At 40.1% G+C, this 25676-nt stretch overlaps 1 protein-coding gene across 1 annotated transcript in view; it reads left to right on the top strand.

The window, feature by feature from the left end:
* si:ch211-132g1.7 (prostaglandin F2 receptor negative regulator) overlaps positions 1-25676 on the top strand; it is a 317262-nt gene that overhangs the window by 45008 nt on the left and 246578 nt on the right. The window contains exons 2-3 of the mRNA XM_034173857.1: positions 5132-5244; positions 23339-23594. Coding sequence (XP_034029748.1) covers positions 5132-5244; positions 23339-23594 — 369 coding nt within the window. The remainder of the gene's footprint in view (positions 1-5131; positions 5245-23338; positions 23595-25676) is intronic.

The following is a 25676-nucleotide window of genomic DNA, read 5'->3' as shown; positions in this document are numbered from 1 at the left end:
CTGTACTTCATTGTAATTGGGGATATATATATATATATATATATATATATATAATATACACTCAACAAAAATATAAACGCAACACTTTTGGTTTTGCTCCCATTTTGTATGAGATGAACTCAAAGATCTAAAACTTTTTTCCACATACACAATATCACCATTTCCCTCAAATATTGTTCACAAACCAGTCTAAATCTGTGATAGTGAGCAAGTCTCCTTTGCTGAGATAATCCATCCCACCTCACAGGTGTGCCATATCAAGATGCTGATTAGACACCATGATTAGTGCACAGGTGTGCCTTAGACTGCCCACAATAAAAGGCCACTCTGAAAGGTGCAGTTTTATCACACAGCACAATGCCACAGATGTCGCAAGATTTGAGGGAGCGTGCAATTGGCATGCTGACAGCAGGAATATCAACCAGAGCTGTTGCTCGTGTATTGAATGTTCATTTCTCTACCATAAGCCGTCTCCAAAGGTGTTTCAGAGAATTTGGCAGTACATCCAACCAGTTTCACAACTGCAGACCACATGTAACCATACCAGCCCAGGACCTCCACATCCAGCATGTTCACCTCCAAGATCGTCTGAGACCAGCCACTCGGACAGCTGCTGAAACAATCGGTTTGCATAACCAAAGAATTTCTGCACAAACTGTCAGAAACCATCTCAGGGAAGCTCATCTGCATGCTCGTCGTCCTCATCGGGGTCTCGACCTGACTCCAGTTCGTTGTCGTAACCGACTTGAGTGGGCAAATGCTCACATTCGCTGGCGTTTGGCATGTTGGAGAGGTGTTCTCTTCACGGATGAATCCCGGTTCACACTGTCCAGGGCAGATGGCAGACAGCGTGTGTGGCATCGTGTGGATGAGCGGTTTTCTGATGTCAATGTTGTGGATCGAGTGGCCCATGGTGGCGGTGGGGTTATGGTATGGGCAGGCGTCTGTTATGGACGAAGAACACAGGTGCATTTTATTGATGGCATTTTGAATGCACAGACATACCGTGACGAGATCCTGAGGCCCATTGTTGTGCCATACATCCAAGAACATTACTTCATGGTGCAGCAGGATAATGCACGGCCCCATGTTGCAAGGATCTGTACACAATTCTTGGAAGCTGAAAATGTCCCAGTTCTTGCATGGCCGGCATGCTCACCGGACATGTCACCCATTGAGCATGTTTGGGATGTGTGTGGTGGGATGGATTATCTCAGCAAAGGAGAAGTGCTCACTATCACAGATTTAGACTGGTTTGTGAACAATATTTGAGGGAAATGGTGATATTGTGTATGTGGAAAAAATTTTAGATCTTTGAGTTCATCTCATACAAAATGGGAGCAAAACCAAAAGTGTTGCGTTTATATTTTTGTTGAGTGTATATATATATATATATATATATATATATATATATATACACACACACACACACACACACACACACACACACACACACACACACACACACACACACACACACACACACACACACACACACACACACACACACACACACACACACACACACACACACACAGTGGCTTGCAAAAGTATTCAGCCCCTTGGTATTTCATGCATTTTAATTATGGTATTTCAAATGCAAAACGTAGATCAGGCTTATCAACATAAAAGATTCTAAAATTATCTTCCTTAGACTCAAACTGAAAGTAAGTCTGTACAACTTGATATAAATTAATTAGAAATATAAACGTCAAGATGATTGGTTGCATAAGTAATCAGCCCCTTTGGTATAATACCTGCAAATTTCCAGTTTAATTTCCAGTTTTCCTCAGACAAGTCAGGGGATGGATACATGAACATTTCCAAGTTACTGAATATGTCTTGAACTTTATTTACATCAGCTTTGAAGAAATACAAACAGTACGGCAGGTGATCGCTGAGCCCCGCCAAGATGAAACAAAAAATCTTTCTTCGTGTAAGGCTTGTTTTGTCATGGTTTGTTATCTGGATGTAAACAGGATAAAGTAAAGAAGTTGTTTTTGTGAAATTTCCCGCAAAAGTGGGTTTGCTTGTTGTTAGATTCCCACCAAGTCTACCACTAAAACATCATGAGATGACACTACACTATAGCGGTGCTAGATGGCAGTATGATGGCGCAGCACTGTTGTACCATTGTATGGGGAGAACCCTGATGTCTGTGTGTATATATATATGTGCTCACACACACACATTGAACAGCAATATAAATGCAACACCTTTGTTTTTGCTCCCATTTTTGATGAGCTGAACCCAAAGATCTAAAACATTTTCTATATACACAAAAGACCTATTTCTCTCAAATATTTATCACAAATCTGTCTCAATCTGTGTTTGTGAGCCCTTCTCCTTTGCTGAGAAAATCTATCTCACCTCACAGGTGTGGCATATCAAGATACTGATTAGACAGCATTATTATTGCACAGGTGTGCCTTAGGCACACCTGTGCAATCATCAGAATCAAATTTGCATAATCAAATTTATTGCCAATTAAACTCTCACATACAAGGAACGTGATCTCGTGTCATTGGTAGATAAACAACAATAAAAGTACTTCTGTAAGAAGTAGTTGGTGCATAGACAGCAATAAAAAGAAATGGAAAAAATGCTTCTGGGCGAAGTAAAGGAGTCAAATAGACAAATGGGCAAAGCTAAGTTTACTGTCAAATAGATATGGTGGAATGGGGCTGTCCAGGCATGCAGATGAACAGTGAAGGGTTGATCAGTCTGTACTTTGTGGGAGTGGGGGGCAGGGTAAATGAGGGTCTCTGGCATTATTTCTAAGTCTGGCTGCAGACGGAAATAAGCTGTTTCTGTGTCTTGACGTTTTAGTCCTAATGGACCTCAGTCATCTGCCAGAGGGGAAGATAACAAAAAGTTTGTGTCCTGGGTTAGAGGGATCAGCCACTATCTTCCTTGCTCACCTTAGGGCCCTGGAGGTGTACAGCTCCTGAAGGGATGGCAGATTAAAGTCAATCACCTTCTCTGCTGCGTGGATGATATGCTGCAGTCTGCTCCTGTCCTTAGCAGTAGCAGCAGCATACCAGATGGTATGTTGATAGTAGAAATGATCACACAGCACAATGCCACAGGTGTCGCCAATTTTGAGGGAACGTGCAATTGGCATACTGAGTGCTGTCTACCAGAGCTGTTGCTCATGAATTGAATGTTCATTTTTCTGCCATAAGCAGTCTTCAAAGCCATTTCACAGAATTTGGCAGTGTATCCAACCGGTCTCACAACTGCAAACTACATGAAACCACACCAGTCGAATACCTCCACATCCAGCATGTTCACCTCTAAGATTGCTGACAGGTGCTGCAACAATCAGTTTGCAGAACCAAAGAATTTCTCCACAAACTGTCAGAAACCATCTCAAGGAAGCTCATCTACATTCTCATCAACCTCATTGGGGTCTTGACCTGACTGCAGTTCGCCATTGTAACCAACTTGGGGCAAATGCTCACATATGATGGTCTCTGGCTGCTGATCAACTCCATGCGAAAGTGCTGGGTTTTACTGCTTGAGGCAAATGTGGTCACACCACATACTGACTGGTCTTCTGACGCCCACAAACCCCTGAATAAAACAAAACTGCACATTTCAGAGTGGCCTTTTCGTACCATTTCCCATTGTGTTCCATTTACCATGCAATTTTGGTTCTATTTAGTATGCAATTTTGGTGCTATACGTTTTGTGCCACTACATGCCATGACCAGTGCGCACTCACTCTAGCGGCGACAGCACTTAGCAGAAAAATAAACAGCAGCCCAACACAGTGCCCAGACTTGCTGGGTAATGGAGGGGAAGGCTGGATGCACCGAGGGTGCTCAAGAGCGAGTTGGGTGGGGGGAGGGGGTCTGAGAAAGCAGTGTTTGCTGCAGGCAGAGCTTCGGAGGCTGGGTTGGCCCCGCCACAGGCTAACTTGGCCCCAGTGCACCTTGGGCTTGCAGGGGGCCACTGGGGCACAGCATGGTCCGTCACATGACACTTGGGTGAGACGAGGAATCTCAGTTTCACTACTGAGCTTTTGCGGACACTGTATGACCAGGATGGGTGAAAGTCCCTTTTCTCTTGTTTACAAATTAATAAAATATAAAATGATAAGCATGTATTTTAGGCATTTATATAAAACAAATAATGAATGTTTTTTCATTCATGCAGTGGTAAGAATACTTCATGAGGTGAAAGATGGAATGTTGCACTTCATTGAATGGAACATTCCATCTTTCACCTCATGAAATATTCTTACATTCTTCTGGGCAGCAGCACCAGACTGATTGGCCTTTGAGCCTTTTATAAGTGTTAAGGCGTTTTCACCTCTGAAAGGTTCAACTTTTACCACCTACCACAGTGATGAGGACAATGCAGATGTTTTATCTTTAATGAGGGGAAAACACAGCAGTGCAGTTATCCTTTTTAAACGGGTAAATTAATTGTCATTTTTTTCTTCTTCTACTGTGTAATGAGTGACAATAACCTGCCTCAACGTCATGTACGAGTAATTGGCTCAAAAGTCAGAAAAGTGTTTTATTTATTTATTTTTATGCTGCATGCAAACTGGACCATGGTTCAGCTTGATCTGGACCAAGACCACCTCTTCTGGTTGGACTAATTTTTGGTTCTTTGTTCGAGCTGTAGTCTGAGGCAGCATTCACACATGCTATTTTGGTTCAGACCAAAGAAGTAAAAGTACCTTTACTGTCATTCTCTTTTCTTTGGCAGAGACTGTTTTTACACCACATCTCTTCCTTCCAGTTGAATGTCACTCTCTTGTGATTAAAGTGGACTTGGACACACAAGAAGCAGTGACTTGCATTAGGACCTGCTGTCAGTCACAGAGTAACTTTAAACTAATACCAAAACTCAGAGGATATGTGAAATGGACCAGAAGGAACACACTTTTGTTTGTTTTTCTTCCTCTCGCCTTCTGGGACTTCTAAATAGAACTGCTTTGTTTAAAAACCTTAAGTTTGAGTTCTTCATTTTTCCATCTTGTTCTCTTTTCATTTAAATTCATTGTTTATTAATACATGAAAGTTTCACACTGTTCAAGCAGAAGGCAACAGAAAGCAAAAGCAAATTAAAACAGATGAGCTGCTGTACTATTTCTAATTTTTGACTTTTTGTGAAGGTGGATGCTTGGCCAGGGTGGTGACTGTGTCTCCTGGCCCATTAATCCGGGTAGAGGGACAGCCTGTCTCCATCAGATGTGATGTTAATGAATACGGGGGCCCTCGTGAGCAAGTAAGTAACTGTTTTTGGCATTTTTATTTCACAGCTGGGCATGTTGGCTCATTCTATTGCATGAGGTGCTCATCAGCAAAAAGCATTTATGGTACGTACAGTTGTATGCAAAAGTTTGGGCACCCCTGATAATTTGCATGATTTTCCTTTGTAATGGGCCTTTCACACTGAACACGTCGGAAGCGTCAAAGGCGTCAAGAACAGGTCTAAAAAGCATTATTTTCAATGAGACGTGTTCCTTTTTAGAGGCGTCAGAAATGTTGCGTCAAAAGCCGATGCTAAAGCGACGCTTTTGATGGGAGCGCGCATTGCCGCTTGTCGGCAGGCTGACACGGTCAAAGTTCAACCCATCCAACTTTCGAAGCTCTGAGCTGTGACGTAGCTTCGCGCTGTCTAATAGGAACGACGCGTCAGGCCAAAACAGGGAAGACTAGTGGCAGAAACCACTGATCTCTACAAAACACATCGGTGCAGAAACCACTGATCGCTACAAAACACATCGGTGCAGAAACTACTGATCTGTACAAAACAGAAACGTGTCACAGGACTGCTCATTTATAAAGCAGTTTTCTGAAGAAAAATCCTTGGAAATGTTTTTTTTTTGTTGTTTGTTACATCAAAATTTCTGATTACTGTTTAAAAAGGTTTAGAACACTTGTAATTAAAATAGCTAAATAAATCAATAAATGGTTCTTTAGAAACCTTTCATCTGTAAATTAAAACCACCTGTTATTTCAGATTAGATAATTTCTTGTTTAACATAAGGAACCTCGGACATTTATTTTTAGACAAATAAAATAACATGGAAATTTGTACATTTTTAAAGTCTGGTAGATTATATCTCATTTCAACCAGAAAAACAGACACTGTAAATAAATACAAATGTTTATTATAAATGCAACAGGAAATAATTTAACAATGACTGCAGTGTGATTGTAAAGTAGGATTTCTGTGACATAAACCTCATGATGAATTTTTTTTTAAAGTCATTTCAACTTGTAATTACGTCAAAATATGTAATTGCCTTTAATGTTGTTATCAGGACAGAGTCATTCCTAAAATATGAGTTTGAGCACAATGGGCCTCATGTATCAACGTTGAGTACGGCGATATTTGAGCGTATATGGGGTGTACGCCAAAACGGCTGCGCTACTTGGCATTTATCAATGTGGTCGTTGGCGTACGCTGCGCTGAAAATATACACCAGGTCGAGAGGTGGCGTAAATTATACACCAAAATGAACCAGCGCTGGAATCCACATAAAAATGAAGATGATCAACATGATAAACAGTGCCATTATACAAATCAATGCATATGTTACATAAATAACACTTTCCTGATTATACTACATAATAATCAATACAAATCCCGCCTTTGCGGGATTGTTATGGAGCACGATCCGTGGCCACAGCGCTGACTGCAAAGACAGCGCTGCACGCCTTTTTCTTCAGACTTCGAGCCTGGAGCCAGAGCAGCGCTGAGCTTAACTTTATGTGGTGTGATCGTTTTAGACTATGAAATTGATAATAACAACTGTAGTTTCGTCATTCCCTTAATTTGCCTGTGCTGCAACCAGGTTTTGTCATCTCCATTCAGTTGTCACAATAAAATAAATACAGAAATACATGTAAAAAATAAAGAAATCTGACAGATTAGGCGTGTCTTATTAATTGTGCGAGCAAATATCCACGTCAGGAATTATTGACGTGAAAAGAGAATACAGTTGTCCCTAGCTATAATGCCGTTCACCTGTCGTGGCCTCGGAGTCTCGCGGAATATTTAGTCCAATTTTGCATGCCTTTTTTTTTACAGTGTTCTGTGTTCTGCATGTCTGTTTATAAGAATCTTGTTGCCCAGAAGAGAAAAGAGCGCCAACAACTACTCATAACTGTGTTTGTCACATGGAAACAAACACCTGCTGCAGCGAGATGTGAGTGGAAAAAGGCGTGGCGTCAGGACGCAGAGGCCCGATCTGTGACATACTGGTCAGTCACTATTAATAATTTCTTATGTGTCCGACCTCGTTCGTTGATTGTTAAAATTAATTCGTTAGTTCTAAATGCCATCATAATTATTTATGGGAAAACGTTCTATTTTTATTTCTCAAACAAATGTTTGGGCCTGAAAACAGTTTGGTATTATTTTCCTACTAAGGTTTGAACTTTGAGAGTGTTTACACACGAGAGAAAAGTGAGGAAATGTTCATGCCTGATTGAGAAAGTGTATAAACTGTGTAGTGAGGGGTTTTACAGCTTTTTAACGTCTATAATAATTGTAAAAAATAACGCTGACTACGTCGCGGTTTTCGCGTGTTACGGGCTATTTTTTAGAACGTAACTCCAGCGATTAATGAGGGACCACTGTAACACTTTATTGATTATATACTACAAAACAGTTGATACGACAGCCGCTTTTGACGCTCTATTGGCACGCGTCGTGATTGGTGGAGTTCTTTTTCATTGCCGTCTTTCCGGCTTCAGTGTCGTAAAATGAGGGTGTGTCTGAAGCGGAGTCTGAATATTTATGGCCGTGTTTATTATAATTACGATCGTTTCCACCCGCCGCATTTATCAAGATCACGTCAGGCTTCTTCTTCTTTGTCTTTCGGCTGTTCCCGTTAGGGGTCGCCACAGCAGATCAATCGTTTCCATCTCACCCTGTCCTCTGTATCTTCCTCTGTCACACCAACCACCTGCATGTCCTCTCTCACCACATCCATGAACCTCCTCTTTGGTCTCCCTCTTCTCCTCCTGCCTGGTGGCTCCATCCTCAGCATCCTTCTCCCTATATACCCTGGGTCCCTCCTCTGCACATGTCCAAACCATCTCAATCTCGCCTCTCTGACTTTGTCTCCAAACCGTCCCACCTGAGCTGTCCCTCTGATATGTTCATTCCTAATCTTGTCCATTCTTGTCACTCCCAAAGAGAATCTCAACATCTTCAGCTCTGCCACCTCCAGCTCTGCCTCCTGTCTTTTTGTTAGTGCCACTGTCTCTAAACCATACAACATAGCTGGTCTCACTACTGTTTTGTAAACTTTCCCCTTCACTCCTGCTGATATTCTTCGGTCACAAATCACTCCTGCCACCTTTCTCCACCCTGCCTGCACTCTCTTCTTCACCTCTCTACCACACTCTCCATTACGTTGAACAGTTGACCCAAAATATTTAAACTCATCTACTTTCACCACTTCTACTCCTTGTAACTGCACTATTCCACTGGGCTCCCTCTCATTCACACACATGTACTCAGTCTTGCTTCTACTGACTTTCATTCCCCTTCTCTCCAAAGCATATGTCCACTTTCCAGACTAGACTCAACTTGCTCTCTACTCTCACTACAGATCACAATGTCATCTGCAAACATCATAGTCCATGGGGACTCCTGTCTGATCTCATCTGTCAACCTGTCCATCACCACTGCAAACAAGAAAGGACTCAGAGCTGATCCTTGGTGTAATCCCACCTCCACCTTGAATGAGTCTGTCATTCTGACTGCGCATCTCACCGCTATCACACTATTCTTGTACATGTCCTGCACTACCCTAACATACTTCTCTGCCACTCCAGACTTCCTCATACAATACCACAACTCTTCTCTTGGCACCCTGTCATAAGCTTTTTCTAAGTCCACAAACACACAATGTAACTCTTTCTGTCCTTCTCTGTACTTTTCCAACAGTATTCTCAGAGCAAACATTGCATCTGTAGTGCTCTTTCTCGGCATGAAACCATATTGCTGCTCACAGATCTTCACCTGTTTTCTAAGCCTAGCTTCTACTACTCTTTCCCATAACTTCATGCTGTGGCTGATCAGCTTTATGCCTCTGTTGTTACTGCAGCTCTGCACATCACCCTTGTTCTTGAAAATAGGAACCAGCACACTTCGTCTCCACTCCTCAGGCATGCTCTCACTTTCCAAGATTTTATTAAACAATCTGGTTAGAAACTCTACTGCCATCTCTCCTAGACATTTCCATGCCTCCACTGGAATGTCATCTGGACCGACTGCCTTTCCACTCTTCATCCTCTTCATAGCAGCCCTCACTTCTTCCTTGCTAATCTCTTGTACTTCCTGATTTACTCTCACCACATCATCCAGCCTTTTCTCTCGCTCATTTTCTTTATTCATCAACGCTTCAAAATATTCCCTCCACCTTCTCAGCACACACTCCTCACTTGTCAGCACATTACCATGTGCATCTTTTACCACCCTAACCTGCTGCACATTCTTTCCAGCTCTGTCCGCCTTACACCGCATCTCCTTGTACTCCTGTCTACTTTCTTCATCTCTCCGGCTATCCCAAAACTTTTTCACCAACCTCTTTCTCCATATGCTTTCCTGGACCTCTTCATTCCACCACCAAGTCTCCTTGTCTTCCTTCCACTGTCCAGATGTCATACCCAGTACTGTCCTAGCTGTCTCCCTCACCACATCTGCAGTACTTTTCCAGTTGTCCAAAATTGCTTCCCCTCCAACCAGTGCTTCTCTCACCTGCTCGCTAAATTTCACACAACAGTCTTCCTCCTTCAGCTTCCACCATCTGATCCTTTGTTGAACTGTCACTCTCTTCTTCTTCTTTACCTCTAAAGTCATCCTACAAACAACCATCCTGTGCTGTCTAGTGACACTCTCTCCTGCTATCACCTTACAGTCTGTGATTTCTTTTAGCTTGCATCTCCTATAAAGAATGTAGTCCACCTGTGGCACCTTCCTCCACTCTTATATGTTACCCTGTGCTCCTACCTTTTCTTAAAGTAGGTATTCACCACAGCCATTTCCATCCTTTTTGCAAAATCAACTACCATCTGTCCTTCCCCATTCCTATCCTTGATACCATATCTACCCATTACTTCCTCATCACCTCTGTTCCCTTCACCAACATGCCCATTGAAGTCTGCTCCTATCACCACTCTTTCATGCTTGGGCACACTCTCCACCACCTCATCTAACACACTCCAGAAATCTTCTTTCTCCTTCATCTCACAACCAACCTGTGGGGCATATGCACTGATGATATTCATCATCACCCCTGCAATTTCCAACTTCACACTCATCACCCTGTCAGACACTCGCTTAACCTCCAACACACTTTTAACATACTCTTCCTTTAAAATGACCAACACCATTTCTCTTCCTGTCCTCACCATGGTACAACAACTTGTACCCACCGCCGATGCTCCTGCTCTTACTTCCCTTCCACCTGGTCTCTTGCACACACAATATGTCTACCTTTCTCCTCTCCATCATATCAGCCAGCTCTCTCCCTTTACCAGTCATACTACCAACATTCAAAGTCCCCACTCTCATTTCCACCCTTCTAGTTTTCTTCTTCTCCCGCTGTTCGTGGCAACGTTTTCCTCCTCTTCTTCGTCGTCTTCCCCCAGCAGTAGCCCAATTTTCACCGGCACCCTGTTGGGCAATAGCACCGGTGGCGGACGTTGTTAACCCAGGCCGCGACCGATCCGGTATGGGAATTCGATTCTGAGTCTGCATAGTTCGGTTGGCTTGTTTTCCTGACGCAACTCTCCTCATTTATCCGGGCTTGGGACCGGCACTCAGAATGTATTGGCTGCACACCCCATGTGGCTGAGTTATCAAGATCACGTCAGGCATACGCCAGAAATGGGCAGGTGCGCACTGCTTGATACATGTCACGGCGACTTTGGTGTATTTCAAGTTTACGCCGTAAATTTACGCCACAAGTGCGCAACATTGATACATGAGGCCCAATAAGTGGAGAGCTTCTACCTATGCAAATGTCTTTTGACTTTGATTTCATGGACATTTTTAATGATCCGTTCATTTATTGTTAAAATATAAAATGAAACAGCTTTTTAAAAAAATAATAAAATAGTTGCTGTTGAAAGAGCCTTTTATTTAGAAGCAGGTGATGTTATGCTGGATTCTCGGGACCAGATGAAGGTCTCTTCTGCAGCTTTGAACTCTGGTGGTGTTGCTGAAGACACTTTTCTCCTATTTTGAAGAGCAGAGATGTTTTTCTTTCGACTGGACTTCATGGTGTTCAGCTCATCAATGTATTTAAGTTGTCTGCACAGCAAATGTTCCTGATTGGGACAAATAAATATTTCTTTAAATATAAAGAAACACTAAACAGTTTATATATTAAAAAAAGAAAAAAAAAAAAAAAAACGCCAAAAAAAAAGTTATTTAAAGTTGAGCTTTTGTGGTCTCCGAAAAAAGCTGTAGCTTTATTTGGTAAAAATAAAAAAGACTGAACCATTTACAAATTAAAGCGTTCACTCAGATCAACTGTGCTAAAAGGCTAAGCTAACGTTAGCCGATCATTAAACCTTCACAGCAGTGCAGTAAATGTCACGTTTTATTTTTATATTATTCTCACTTCGATAAAGCGGCAAACTTGGACTTCGCATATATCCAAAAAGTGGGAGATTTCGGACTGAGTGGGTCTGTTCTTTCCCCCCGGCTGCCTGCCTCACTCTGGATGGTGCCTGAAGACCTGCTTCTCTGTGCGGGTCGGCCCGCTGTCGCAGTTCGATCGATATCCTACCAAGTCGTCAGTCCTCCCACGGTCAGCGCCACTCTGAAAAGTAGCTGAAAAAAAGCTTCTCCCAGCAGGGTGATGGGAGAATCGTTCTACTGCTGTTTTTTTTAAAGCTTTTTTTTGTGGTTCAGGCGACGCAAATTCAAGATAGCGATCGCTGAACTATTTTTTTGGAAACAGCCAGAGTGTGATGTAGCAATCTCCGCCCCCTTGCCGCTTCCGAAGCGAAGCGGCTGGCGTCACGCGTCAGACGCGTTAAAGCATTGGTAGGCGTTGCCTGAAGCTTATGAAGTGTTCATTGTGAAAGGCCCTTAAATCATTGGTTGAAATTTCAGTTAAATAGATCATATAGCAGACAAACACAGTGATATCTGAGAAGTGAAATTAAATTCATAGGATTTACAGAAAGTGTGCAAAATTAGGCAGGTGCATAACAGTATTTAGTAGATCCTCCTTTGGCAGAAATAACAGCCTCTAAACACTTCCTATAGCTTCCAGTGAGAGTCTGGATTCTGGTTGAAGGTATTTTGGACCATTCTTCTTTACAAAACATCTCAGGTTTGTTGGTTTCTGAGCCCACTTACAATCACACCACAGATTTTAAATAATATTCAGGTCTGGGGACTGAGATGGCCATTCCAGAACATTGTACTTGTTCCTCTGTATGAATGCCTTTCAGCCTTTTCGTGATTGTGGTCCAATTAAAGTTTATTATTTATTTGGTTTATTATGAGGTGATGGTCTAGTGGTTAAGGTGTTGGGCTTGAGTCCAGAAGATCATGAGTTCAAATCCCCACCTGACTGGAAAATCACTAAGGGCCCTTGTGCAAGGCCTTTACTTCACTTCACTTTATTTGTGTCCCCCATGGGGCAATTAGTTTTGCAGCTTGAGAATACATTAAAAGCACATGACACACAGAACACATATCAGTACCATGGTGCAGCATCACAAACAATTACACAGTCCAAACATTAAAAATACAGTCTATTAAAATGCTTCCACAGTTTATCTCCTTCCTTGGCCTGTGTTCAGAACAGTAATGGCTGCAGGAACAAAAGAGAACTTAAATCTGTTATCCTTCACAGAGGGAAACCTGAGCCATGAGCCAGAAGGTAAATATTGAAAGTCACTAAAAAGAGGATGAGCAGAGTTCGACAGTATACTCAATGCTTTTCTCTTTACGTGTCTGTAGTATAGGTCAGACAACGTACTCTGTGGTACTCCCAGTACCTTTCCACAGGCCTTCACTATTTTAACCAGTGAATGTTTAGCCTTAAGACTGAGATTCCCATACCAGCACAACATAGAAAAGGTTAAAACAGACTCAATACAAGATTTGTAAAAAAGAATCATAATAGTCTTATCCACTTGAAAATAAGACAATTTACAAAGACAGAACAGATATTGTTGACCCTTTTTACTCAACATGTCAGTATTAACATTAAAATTTAGTTTGTGGTCAATTATAGTCCCCAGATACTTATGTTTCCACAGACTCCACCTGCTGGCCCTTAATGAAGGTAGCCTGAGCTGGTGTGAGCTGTCGTCGGACATCCACAGACATATCTTTTGTTTTAGCCACGTTTAGTTGTAAATATGACTTATCACACCACTTTACAAAATCTTCCACCACCGGGCCATGGTTATTCTCATGATTTTATAAGAGACTAACAATGACAGTATCGTCTGCAAATTTCAAAATAAAACGATTTTCGTGATGGCTTTGACAATCATTAGTGTACAATATGTACAGAAGTGGTGAAAGGACACAGCCCTGAGGAGATCCTGTTGAGGACAAAAGGGTGTCTGACATGCACCCATTTACTCTGACTTTCTGTGATCGGTCTGTTAAAAAATCTAAAATCCAACCAACAATATTAAATTCTACAGAAAAATTATTCACAAGTTAAAATGTGAGGTTGGATAGTATTAAAAGCAGATAAGTCAAGAAATAAAAGTTTGGCATGTGCTTTGTTGCCCTCAAGGTGTTTAAAAACAAGATTTATAAGTGCGGCAGTAGCATCCTCCACTCCACAGCCAGCCCTATAGGCAAACTGGAAGGGATCTAATAATGACTCTACATGTGAAAGAAATTCATGTTTCATAAGTCTTTCAAATGCCTTCATAACAAGAGATGTTAGGGCTACCGGTCTAAAGTCATTTAAAACTTTGGGATGCTTGTTTTTAGCCACTGGTCTTACTATGCTCTGTTTCCAATTCTTTGGAACCTTTTGTTGAGCAAGCGACAGTTTAAAAATATAAAAGAAAATAGGGCCTAGTTGCTCCGCACAAGAAGACAGCAAACGACCACAAATATTGTCAGGTCCTGGACTTTTTTTAACTTTAGTGCGTTTAAAGAAACTGATCATGGAACGTTCATCAAAAGGTGGAGAACCAGATATTTATAGTTCATCACTAAAATCTAGTGTATCAAATCTACTATAGAACTGATTAAAATCCTGGGCGAGTTGTTTGTCCGATTTGGACCCAGCCAAGATGACTTTAGATTTTTTACTATTTTTCCCTAGAATGGTATTTAGGCCATCCCAAGCAGAGCCTAACTTATTTTGGCTAAATTGTTTCTCGATCCTGGCTGTGTAGTTGTATTTTGCGCTTCTAATTTCACATTTGATCTCCCTTTTTAATCTGTTTAGCTCTGGGAGATCTGTCTCACGGAATGCCTTTTTTCTTTTGTTGAATAGAACTTTCAGTGCTCTTGAGACCCAAGGTTTAGCGTTTGGGTAGATTTTAACTGTCTTTTTGGGAATCACAAAATCTTCACAAAAAGTAACATAACTGCTGACAACATCAGTCAGTTCATCAATATCAGCAGACGACTCCTTGAATATTTCCCAGTCCGTGCAGTCATAGCAGCCTTGCAGATGCACAACAGAGTCCTCTGTCCATTACTTTGTCTGCCTGGTCAGGACACTGCCTCTCCTCAACATGGTGCGATACACCGGGATGAGCTGCACGCAGTTATGATCAGCCCCGCCCAACGGGGGAAGAGAGAGAGATCTATATGCTCCTTTCACTGAGCCATAGCACATGTCCAGTATTTTATGTCTGGTTGAACATGTCACATACTGGTAAAAATTCCTCAGCACTTGTTTAAGAGAGCATTTATTAAAATCACCAAGGACAAAAATGGGCGCATCAGGACATTTAGACTGCAGCTTCTGAGTCTCATTCAATATAGCCTCGGATGCTTTGTCCACATTTGCTCTGGGGTGGACATATACCACCATGACAAATATTACAGTCCTTTAATCCCCTATTGCTCCCAATGTGTAGTGAGCGCCTTGTATGGCAACACCCTGACATCGGGGTGAATGTCAGGCATAATTGTAAAGCGCTTTGAGCATCTGATGCAGATGGAAAAGCACTATATAAATGCAGTCCATTTAAGTCGTAATTATGTTTTTGCACAGGAAATCTAATAATTCTTGACTCACTAAAGGTCTGGAGCTTGCTTCCATATTGGTCCCGTGAGAAATGGTGCTATCATGCAACCTTGATGATATGGCTTGAGAGTTGACAATTTCACACAGTAGTGACACTAAAAGAAAGTTTTATTTTTAAAAAATTAAAATGCGTCAACCTCCTGAGAGCATAAATATTCTAAATATTTTAGCACATCTATCTCTTACATTTTCAGATTTCTTCTACATTAGTTAGAATTTTGACTGTGCAGAAACGATCCAACAGAGATGAATTCCAATTAGAAGAAAAGTTCATGGGAAATTGTCTTTTGGTTTTCAGGAAACCTTTAGGGCCCCTTCACACATAGTGCAAATTTGGTCGATTTGCGCATAAAGTGTGCATGAAGCAGGAATGTGTAAAATCGTAGCTGCCTCGTACACCTGTTGCTACTACTATTTGCGCATACCAACAGCTGAAAGACAGAGTGTGCGATGTGCGAGCCCATCAAACCCTCTCGTGGCAGGTGTCGGCCAAATTCCAGCTGACACACACGAGCATCTAACACTGCTCATTTGGCACTTAGAAAATGTGTGGTTATTTGCACTGTTAACACGACAACAGTCAGTAGACAATCATTGTCGAGCTGGCAGTGAAATTTCTCTAAGTGCCCCACAACTTTGAAGTTGCCTAGTTGCCACATGTGGCTCTCCCCAAAACATGTGTACATGTGGTTCGTGCAGCCCCCTCCCCAGAGGTGAGGCATCTCTCATCTGATCACAGAGTGACATCTTGGTCTGTGTGCTGACAGGACAGGGGGCGTGGCTGGCTGGCCACAGCTTTTGAGACATCTCCAATTCTGGACATCACAGCTGCAGCACACGTCCCGTGTTTTGACGAACACGTGCACGTGTGTGTGTGTGCGTTTGTGTGGAAATACCTAAAAACAGACCATCAGTTCATTTGGACACATCTGACAGGACACGTGTCGGGCCAAGAGGACTGTGAGCAGCGTGCTGCAGGACCAAGACAACCCAACAGTGTGACAAATAAACCACTTTCAGTCATGTATCGGCAGAAATGCGCCGTACCAAATGCCGTTTGGTCAGCTATCACAGCGTCTTTCTGCTTGTTGATTTTAGCCATTTCATGTTCCAGTGATTGTAGCGCAGTGGTAAAGTTTCCATCTGGTAATCAGAGCATGTGGCTTCAAATCCCATGAGTGGCATTTTTTTTTTTAATTTAACCAGGGTTATGTAACCGTGGTGTTCTGTATTGTATCCCTTTTTATGTTATTTATATCAACCCAGTGATATTCACTAATTATACAGCTGGTTTTATTTTATTTTCCTCCACATCCACGCCGATGTGGTGCACCTCATCGCTGCTCGCACTGTGTTCCTGCTTGAAAGACACCATCATACCAGGATCGTGCACGCCTGCCCGTCGGTGCGATGTTTTATGGTTCACTCATATGAGCTGTTTCGCCGTGAGTCGCCCTGAGTTGTACTTATTTGCACTATGTGTGAAGGGGCCCTTATGGTAGCAACCTTCACAACATGAATGTATTCACAAATGCCATGAATTGTTGACATATGCATATGTAGATTTACAACCAAATGACTGAGTCCACTGCCCTGGCTAAACAATATACTTTATCCTTTTCCAATAACCTTATCATGCTGGACTGCCCCTCCTTGAACATCAGTCCATCCCCCTTTTTTTTTTACCACAGTTGGTTAAAAGCTCACCCAAAATATATATATGTGAATATTGACAAAAAGACTCAGTAGTTTCATACCCGATCTAATAGGTGAAGATCACACAGGGCATAAGGGGTCGACAAGCACAGAATAATATTAGGAGAACTATACACATTGTAGAAGCAGCACAACATCAAGAAAGAAGCACGGTATTAGTAAGCATTGATGCAGAGAAAGTATTTGATCAGGTTAATTAGAGGTTTCTACAACCCCTGGCAAAAAGTATGGAATCACCGGCCTCGGAGGATGTTCATTCAGTTGTTTAATTTTGTAGAAAAAAAGCAGATCACAGACATGACACAAAACTAAAGTCATTTCAAATGGCAACTTTCTGGCTTTAAGAAACACTATAAGAAATCAAGAAAAAAAGATTGTGGCAGTCAGTAACGGTTACTTTTTTAGACCAAGCAGAGGAAAAAAATATGGAATCACTCAATTCTGAGGAAAAAATTATGGAATCACCCTGTAAATTTTCATCCCCAAAACTAACACCTGCATCATATCAGATCTGCTCATTAGTCTGCATCTAAAAAGGAGTGAACACACCTTGGAGAGCTGTTGCACCAAGTGGACTGACATGAATCATGGCTCCACCACGAGAGATGTCAATTGAAACAAAGGAGAGGATTATCAAATTCTTAAAAGAGAATAAATCATCACGCAATGTTGCAAAAGATGTTGGTTGTTCACAGTCAGCTGTGTCTAAACTCTGGACCAAATACAAACAACATGGGAAGGTTGTTAAAGGCAAACATACTGGTAGACCAAGGAAGACATCAAAGCGTCAAGACAGAAAACTTAAAGCAATAGGTCTCAAAAATCGAAAAATGTACAACAAAACAAATGAGGAACGAATGGGAGGAAACTGGAGTCAACGTCTGTGACCGAACTGTAAGAAACCGCCTAAAGGAAATGGGATTTACATACAGAAAAGCTAAACGAAAGCCATCATTAACACCTAAACAATCAATCAATCAATCAATCAATTTTTTTTATATAGCGCCAAATCACAACAAACAGTTGCCCCAAGGCGCTTTATATTGTAAGGCAAGGCCATACAATAATTATGTAAAACCCCAACGGTCAAAACGAAACAGAAAAAAACAAGGTTACAATGGGCTAAGGAAAAGCAATTGTGGACTGTGGATGACTGGATGAAAGTCATATTCAGTGATGAATCTCGAATCTGCATTGGGCAAGGTGATGATGCTGGAACTTTTGTTTGGTGCCTTTCCAATGAGATTTATAAAGATGACTGCCTGAAGAGAACATGTACATTTCCACAGTCATTGATGATATGGGGCTGCATGTCAGGTAAAGGCACTGGGGAGATGGCTGTCATTACATCATCAATAAATGCACAAGTTTATGTTGATATTTTGGACAATTGAAAGGATGTTTGGGGATGATGAAATCATTTGTCAAGATGATAATGCATCTTGCCATAGAGCAAAAACTGCAAAAACATTCCTTGCAAAAAGACACATAGGGTCAATGTCATGGCATAGGGTCAATGTCAATGAGCAGATCTGATTTGATGCAGGTGTTAATTTGGGGGATGAAAATTTACAGGGTGATTCCATAATTTTTTCCTCAGAATTGAGTGATTCCATATTTTTTCCTCTGCTTGGTCTAAAAAGGTAACCGTTACTGACTGCCACAATCTTTTTTTCTTGATTTCTTATAGTGTTTCTTAAAGCCAGAAAGTTGCCATTTGAAATGACTTCACTTTTGTGTCATGTCTGTGATCTGCTTTTTTTCTACAAAATTAAACTGAATGAACATCCTCTGAGGCCGGTGATTCCATAATTTTTGCCAGGGGTTGTATATCAAATTTTAAAATGATTGGGATTTAATACAAAATCAGTAGATTGTATAAATAATTACATATCCAACCCAGTACAAGAATTAAAATAATTGGCAATCTGACAGATAAATTCATTTTAGAAAGATCAACTAGACAAGGGTGTTGTCTGTTGCCCTTATTTGCTCTGTATATAGAACCATTAGCACAGGCAATCCGACAAAAAAAAGAGATTAAAGGAGTTAAAATAAAAAATACAAACCACAAGATAGGGCTTTTTGCAGACATTATTTGTTTTCGCCAACAACCAAAACAGTCAATCCCTGCCCTAGAATGAAACTAATGGGGGTCTATGGAAATTTGTCAGGATATAAAATAAATGGAAAAAAAAACCCCACAAGTACTTACATTTAATTACCTGCGAACTAAAAATATGCTAAATAAATGTAAATTCATTTGTAATATGGAGGCAAAAAATATTTGGGAATAACAGTTACATAAATTTTAAATACAGTGTGTGAAATTAACTATCAAGATATCACAACAGAAATCCAAAAAATATACAAAGATAGAACACATTACCTCTGGATTTTAGTTCAAAAATAGAAATTATAAGAATGAATATCTTACTATTTCAGTCATTACCAGCTGGTGATGGGTATTGATAAGATTTCATCTATCGATTCCGCTTATCGATCCGATTCTTTATCGATTCCCTTATTGAAACCTCTTGTGAATTTTCTGTATAGTAAAAGTAGGCTTTACAGGTTTTCTATGTCAACAACATTTTATTGAGTCTTAAAGTAAATAAATGTGAAATTGGTCACTAGATCCTTAAACTCTGGACATAATAAACTCTACATGATGGATCCTTGATCTCTGGACATAAATAGAAATAAACAAAATCTGTAGTTTTTATCAAAAGCATTTCTTTTCAGACATTATTGGCATGAATTTCTTTCCATACATCTGAGTTGAGCTCTTACAGCTGGTTGCGATGCACGTCATGATGTAATTCATAAAGAATGTAAGACGTCTCATTTTGGGAGGAAAAAAGTTTTTGCGCGAAACTTTTGCGCAACTTAAGATGGCGTCTGAGAATGTTGCCCACATGAGATTTTCTCCTTTATTAACCTGAAATCATGATAGAATTAAATATAATGTGGAAACACATTTATTTTAAGTGACAAATAATCAATTAACATGTCTATTGATATAAAGCATATCATGGCACTAATTATTATTTTTCTATCAAATGCTTTTGTGATGTATCGCACAGTGTAAATCGGCAGGCATACGTACCACAAGGAGTTCTTATTTACACTTATTTGGTAAGTTTTGTTTTGTTTTTTTAATTAATACAAACAAGATAAATCCTAGGTACATATTTCATAAACTACGTGTCACATTACAAAGCCCTGTGTTCAAAGTACACAGGTCAAACATGCAACAACACAGCTCCAATGCCCCTCCAGATAGATGTTGAGTGAGAATCTGAGAAATCAGCATAAATTTCTTTGGAGTATGATTCTAATGAAAAGTAACTGACTGATAAAAAGCATGTTCCATGTTGTAAATATGTTTCAAAACTTTGAGATTTGTAATTGTTTTGATATAATTATCTGAAGTTATATAAAGGCTGAGTGGATCCTTGTTATTTGATTAGAATAGAATAGAATAATTCTTTATTGTCCACCGATGTGGAAAATTGTCTTTGGATCACCAGCACAAAAAAGACAAAAAAACAGTCATAAAACATTCATACAAACACACAAATAAAACAAAAATAAGATACATAAAATACATGGAAGTAAAAGAAGAAATAGAATAAGACCTAGTAAGATAAATAAAACGTACAGTAAGATCTAATAAAATCAAATAAAACAGAAGTAAAGCAGTTCAGGTTTAATTTGTGAAGTGGTCACTTTTTTGAGTTCATTATGGTGACTACATTTGGTATAAAAGATTTTTTGAAAGAACCTTTGGCCAGAGGAGCTCTGTAGCGCCTCCCAGACTTCAAGAGCTCAAACTGACAGGACAGAGGATGAGAGCTGTCTGCCAGGACTCTCTCAGCTTTCCTCCACATTCTGTCAGTGTAAATGTGGGCCAGAGTCTTCTGGGGTTTTCCCACAATTTTCCCCGCCATTTTTACAATTCTATTTAATTTGTCCTTACATTTACAACTCAAGTGACCAAACCAAACACAAAGATGAAATGTTAAAATACTCTCAATATGTGCAGAATACACAAGCTCTAAAATCTGCGGATTAACACCAAGACAACTCAATCTTCTGAGAAGACAGTCGCTGTGAACATTTCTTAAAGATAAAATCAGTGTTTTCAAAGTGTTTTCAGTGATTGGTGCTTTGTATGTCACATGGCATGGATTATTCGTCTCATTTGTGTTGCATTGCATTTAGAGTGTGATTTGGTTCCATTTAGAGTGCAAATTTTGTTCCATACATTTGGTACCATTGTACTCTGCATGCGCGCGCGCACACACACACACACACACACACACACACACACACACACACACACACACACACACACACACACACACACACACACACACACACACACACACACACACACACAAAACAAATCCACTGCACTGTAAGCCATCTGGAGGCTGTTAGCAGGTAGTTAGAATGAAAAGCTGGACTTCTGAATTTCTCTGATTTATTATTTTTATTTATTTATTTATTTATTTATTTATTTTGCTGCACTGAGGAAATACACAGTCCTTTTTTTGGTAGTACATGCGTGCATAAGCACGTCCCTTTCGTGTGAGCGTGTGTGCACGCAAGACAGAAGCAAGATAATTTAATTGAGCTAACTGGCGGTGCAAGTTCTTGTAACACACGCACACAAAATCCACTCCGCTGTAAACTGTCTGGACGCATGAAACGCTGAAAAGCTGATGGGATTTTTGGCTGGACTGAGGAACTACAGTCTTTTTTTTTCTTTTTTCTTTTTTTTAATGGAAGTCCGAAGTCAGTGCACAGCATTACGGATTACACGTCACAATTTGGACTTTAGCAGCAGTGATACACCAAAATGTGTCCCTTTTCTGTTGTTTATAAGTTAAAATATCAAATGACAAGGATCTATTTAGCTGTTATATAAAACAAATAATGAATGTTTTTAAATTCTTTCAATGGAACTTTGCCTCGTTGAATGGTATGTTCCAGCTTTCACCTTATGAAATATTCATACCATTGGACTCATAAACATTCATTATTTGTATATTATGTACCTATAAGAATCCATGAATATTCATTTGTTACCCTTGGGTTTCTACAGAATATACCATTATTGTGCAGGAGTTATATAACGTCTTTGTTTAAATGCATATGGTTTTTATTGAATCCTTAAAATATTGTTGAAATTAATCCTTGCCACAGAAAAAAACAACATTTTTAGACACATTATTTGCATCTCTATGACGTTTAGAGTCTCAACCTGGCATCCATCTTGGATGCCATTTTTAATTGCGCAAAAGCCCCAGGGTGGTTTCTTGGGGACTTTTAGTATGTTATTTTTGAACATATTCTGAAATTTTCAGCTTGTTATGAACTTGTTCCATGTTGAACCCTAATGCTCTTGGACTACAATGACACAAGATAAGTTGATAATGACACTGAAAAGAATACTTCTGTGAATACATGTGACCTTAGATATTCTCCCATTTGGTGTTATATGTTTTATTTGTATTTATTTATTTAGTTTGTGTTTTTTGTGCTCTTATTCTTCTGTCTGATCCTTAATGAATGTTGTCTTATTATTGTTTAAAAATAAACAAAAAAGAAAGTTAAAAAAAAGCTCACCCAAAATTAAATAATTTTGTGAATTTTCACATTTTTCTCTTCTGTTCTGCATCTTATATCTGATGACATCATCAGTGTGCACTGGTAGTAGTTGTGGTGGAATTGAATTTTATGTTGAAATATGTTCTTGTTTTGAAAAACCAATTATGCAAGACAGCAGGGAATATTCTGGGACAATAACTAGCTTTGTGGATGTTAAGACACTAGAACTTCGAGCCTTTTAACCTTTACAAAGTGAGTCATCTGTGGATTTTGGGCTCTGATGTAATGAATTGACAAACACAGACTGCTGGTGTGCACTGCACTGCACCACACCTCATCTCATGCAGTCTGCTACTTCGGCTGTGACTGTTTTTATGCTGCCGACATGAGAAAGCAGCATCAACTGAATGTCCACTGGCAAGTTACAAACGAGTACAGGACCGAGCAACCAATTCTTCATCTGATGTCAGGTCATCGTTTTGAGCATTTACGCAACTTTCCAACAGACATCAGCTGACAAGGAACACATTTAATGAATGAGAAAAAGATTTGTACAGGGCAAAAACAGACACAAATGGGTATGTTGTTTGTGATTTAGTCAGATTTCATTGAAATGGGCATTACAATGAACCCCTCATTAGGCAGAATTTTATGTGGAACTCCCTTATTGCTCCGACGGGAGAGTACAGTATTTGTTTTAGTGGCTACACATAGAACACAATTACACTGTACAAAATTTTAATGTCATAATTTCTGTGTGTCCTACAGGATTTTGACTGGAGGATGTCCAGAGATGGTGAGCAGATGATAAATATAATCTCCACCTTTGATACCAGCTATTCTCACTCTTCGCTCAGTAAACGTGTGGCGTCTGGTGACATTTCTGTGGAGAGGCTCCAAGATAACGCAGTGGAACTGAAGATAGCAGAAGTGAAAATGCTGGATGCCGGTGTTTACTCATGTCAGACTCCGAGTACAGACTCTGTCATCAGCGGCAACTACCAAGCTCAAGTCCAGCTTACAGGTACAGGAGATGAGTGTGGGTTTGTGTAAGAATTACACACAGCAATCATACTGGTTTGGTGAGTCATTGTATATTCAAAGTGAAAGTAAAAAGTTGCTGTTGAAAGATTTAAAGGAACCGTGTCTGACACAAAATGTAAACAATACTCTCAACTTACCCTTTACGTACAAAGCAGGGCTTTGGAACCAGTTAACACTTTGAGGTGGATTGAAATATCCATTGATAAGTCGGCCAACACAAAGCAACCATTAAATATTTTACAAAGCTGTTAAAGGTTTGATTACATCACCATTGGCCACACCTGAGAAACACAAAACACAGATTTTTAATGATTGCGGTGAACCCTTGAAATAGTATGACTTGAGAGATAAAAAATCTTCTCAGTCAAACGATAAATCTGAGTGAGTGAAAGTGTTCAAACATCTGCCCAAGTTTGCTCGTTTGTGGTCCTGAATGCATTTTTCATACCAAGCACACATTTTGACTTCAAAATATGCTCCTGGATTTGTCAGTCACAAATATGGAAAGAAAAAAAAAAATCCTCAGCTCAGTTATTGACCAACTGTGGCACATGCAGTCTGTGCCTGCTAAAAACCAAAAGATGGTTTCGGCCACTCAGTGCCATATTTTTTCAAGGGAGATAGAACTTCACTTGTTTGTTACATAATAACATTGTTAATAATTCCCTACCCTGTTAAAGAACATGTTTTTAATATTTCCAGGAAGTAAATTGTTTATTGCTTTATACACAATTTGTACTGATTGAAAATGAACCAGATCAGTAAATTTTAAAATTTTTGATTTTAAGAATAGTGAATTTGTGTGGTCTCTATAACCAGTATTATGAATTATCCTTACAGCTGTTTTCTGCAGTATGAATAATGGTTGTGTTGTACATTTATAATTATTGCCCCAGACCTCTGCACAACAGTGTAAATATGGTAAGATCAGTGAGCAATAGAGAATGCGTGGGTAATAGTGAGTTGTGGTCCAGAATGTATTTAACTTTGTTCAGAACTGAAATGCTTCTTGACAGTTTGCTCTGTATATGTTTTATATGAGACTTCCAGTTTATTTTATCATCAATTATCACCCCAAGAAACTTAGTTTCATATACTCTTTCAATATCCACCCCCTGTACTTGTAACTGTACTTGTATGTCTTTATTACAATTGCCAAATAAGATATATTTTGTTTTACTTAGGTTTAATGATAATTTATTTCTGTCAAACCACATTTTCAGCTTTCCCATTTCTGTAGTGATGTTCCTTAGTAGTTTTTGCAAATCCCCCCCAGAACAAAAAAATACTTGTCATCTGCAAATAATACTAATTTTAATATCTTGGACACATTAAAAATTCCTTAATTGCCCTGGCTGTGTTTGGGGTCATTGTCATGCTGGAAGACCCAGCCATGACCCATCTTCAATGCTCTTACTGAGGGAAGGAGGTTGTTTGCCAAAATCTCGCAATACATCACCCCATCCATCCTCCCTTCAATACGGTGCAGTCGTCCTGTCCCCTTTGCAGAAGAGCACCTCCAGAGTATGATGTTTCCACCCCCATGCTTCATGGTTGGGATGGTTTTCTTAGGGTTGTTCTCATCCTCTAAACATGGTAAGTGGAGTTGATTCCAAAAAGCTCTATTCTGGTCTCATCTGTCCACATGACCTTCTCCCATGCCTCCTCTGGATCATCCAGATGGTCACTGGTGAACTTCAAATGGGCCTGGACATGTGCTGACTTGAGCAGGGGGACCTTGCTGCCCTGCAGGATTTTAAACCATGACAGCATCATGTGTTACTAATGTAATCTTTGTGACTCTGGTCCCAGCTCTCTTCAAGTCATTGACCAGGTCCTCCTGTGTAGTTCTGAGCTTTCTCAGAATCATCCTTACCCCACAAAGTGAGATCTTGCATGGAATCCCAGACCGAGAGATTGACAGTCATCTTGTGTTTCTTCCACTTTCTAATAAATAATCATAACAGTTATTGTCTTCTACCAAGCTGCTTGCCTGTTGTCCTGTAGTCCATCCCAGCCTTGAGCAGGTCTACAGTTTTGTCCCTTGTGTCCTTAGACAGCT

The sequence above is a fragment of the Thalassophryne amazonica genome, chromosome 1 (assembly GCF_902500255.1).
Source record: "Thalassophryne amazonica chromosome 1, fThaAma1.1, whole genome shotgun sequence".
Lineage (NCBI taxonomy): Eukaryota > Metazoa > Chordata > Actinopteri > Batrachoidiformes > Batrachoididae > Thalassophryne > Thalassophryne amazonica.
This window is presented reverse-complemented; position numbering and strand designations above follow the sequence as displayed.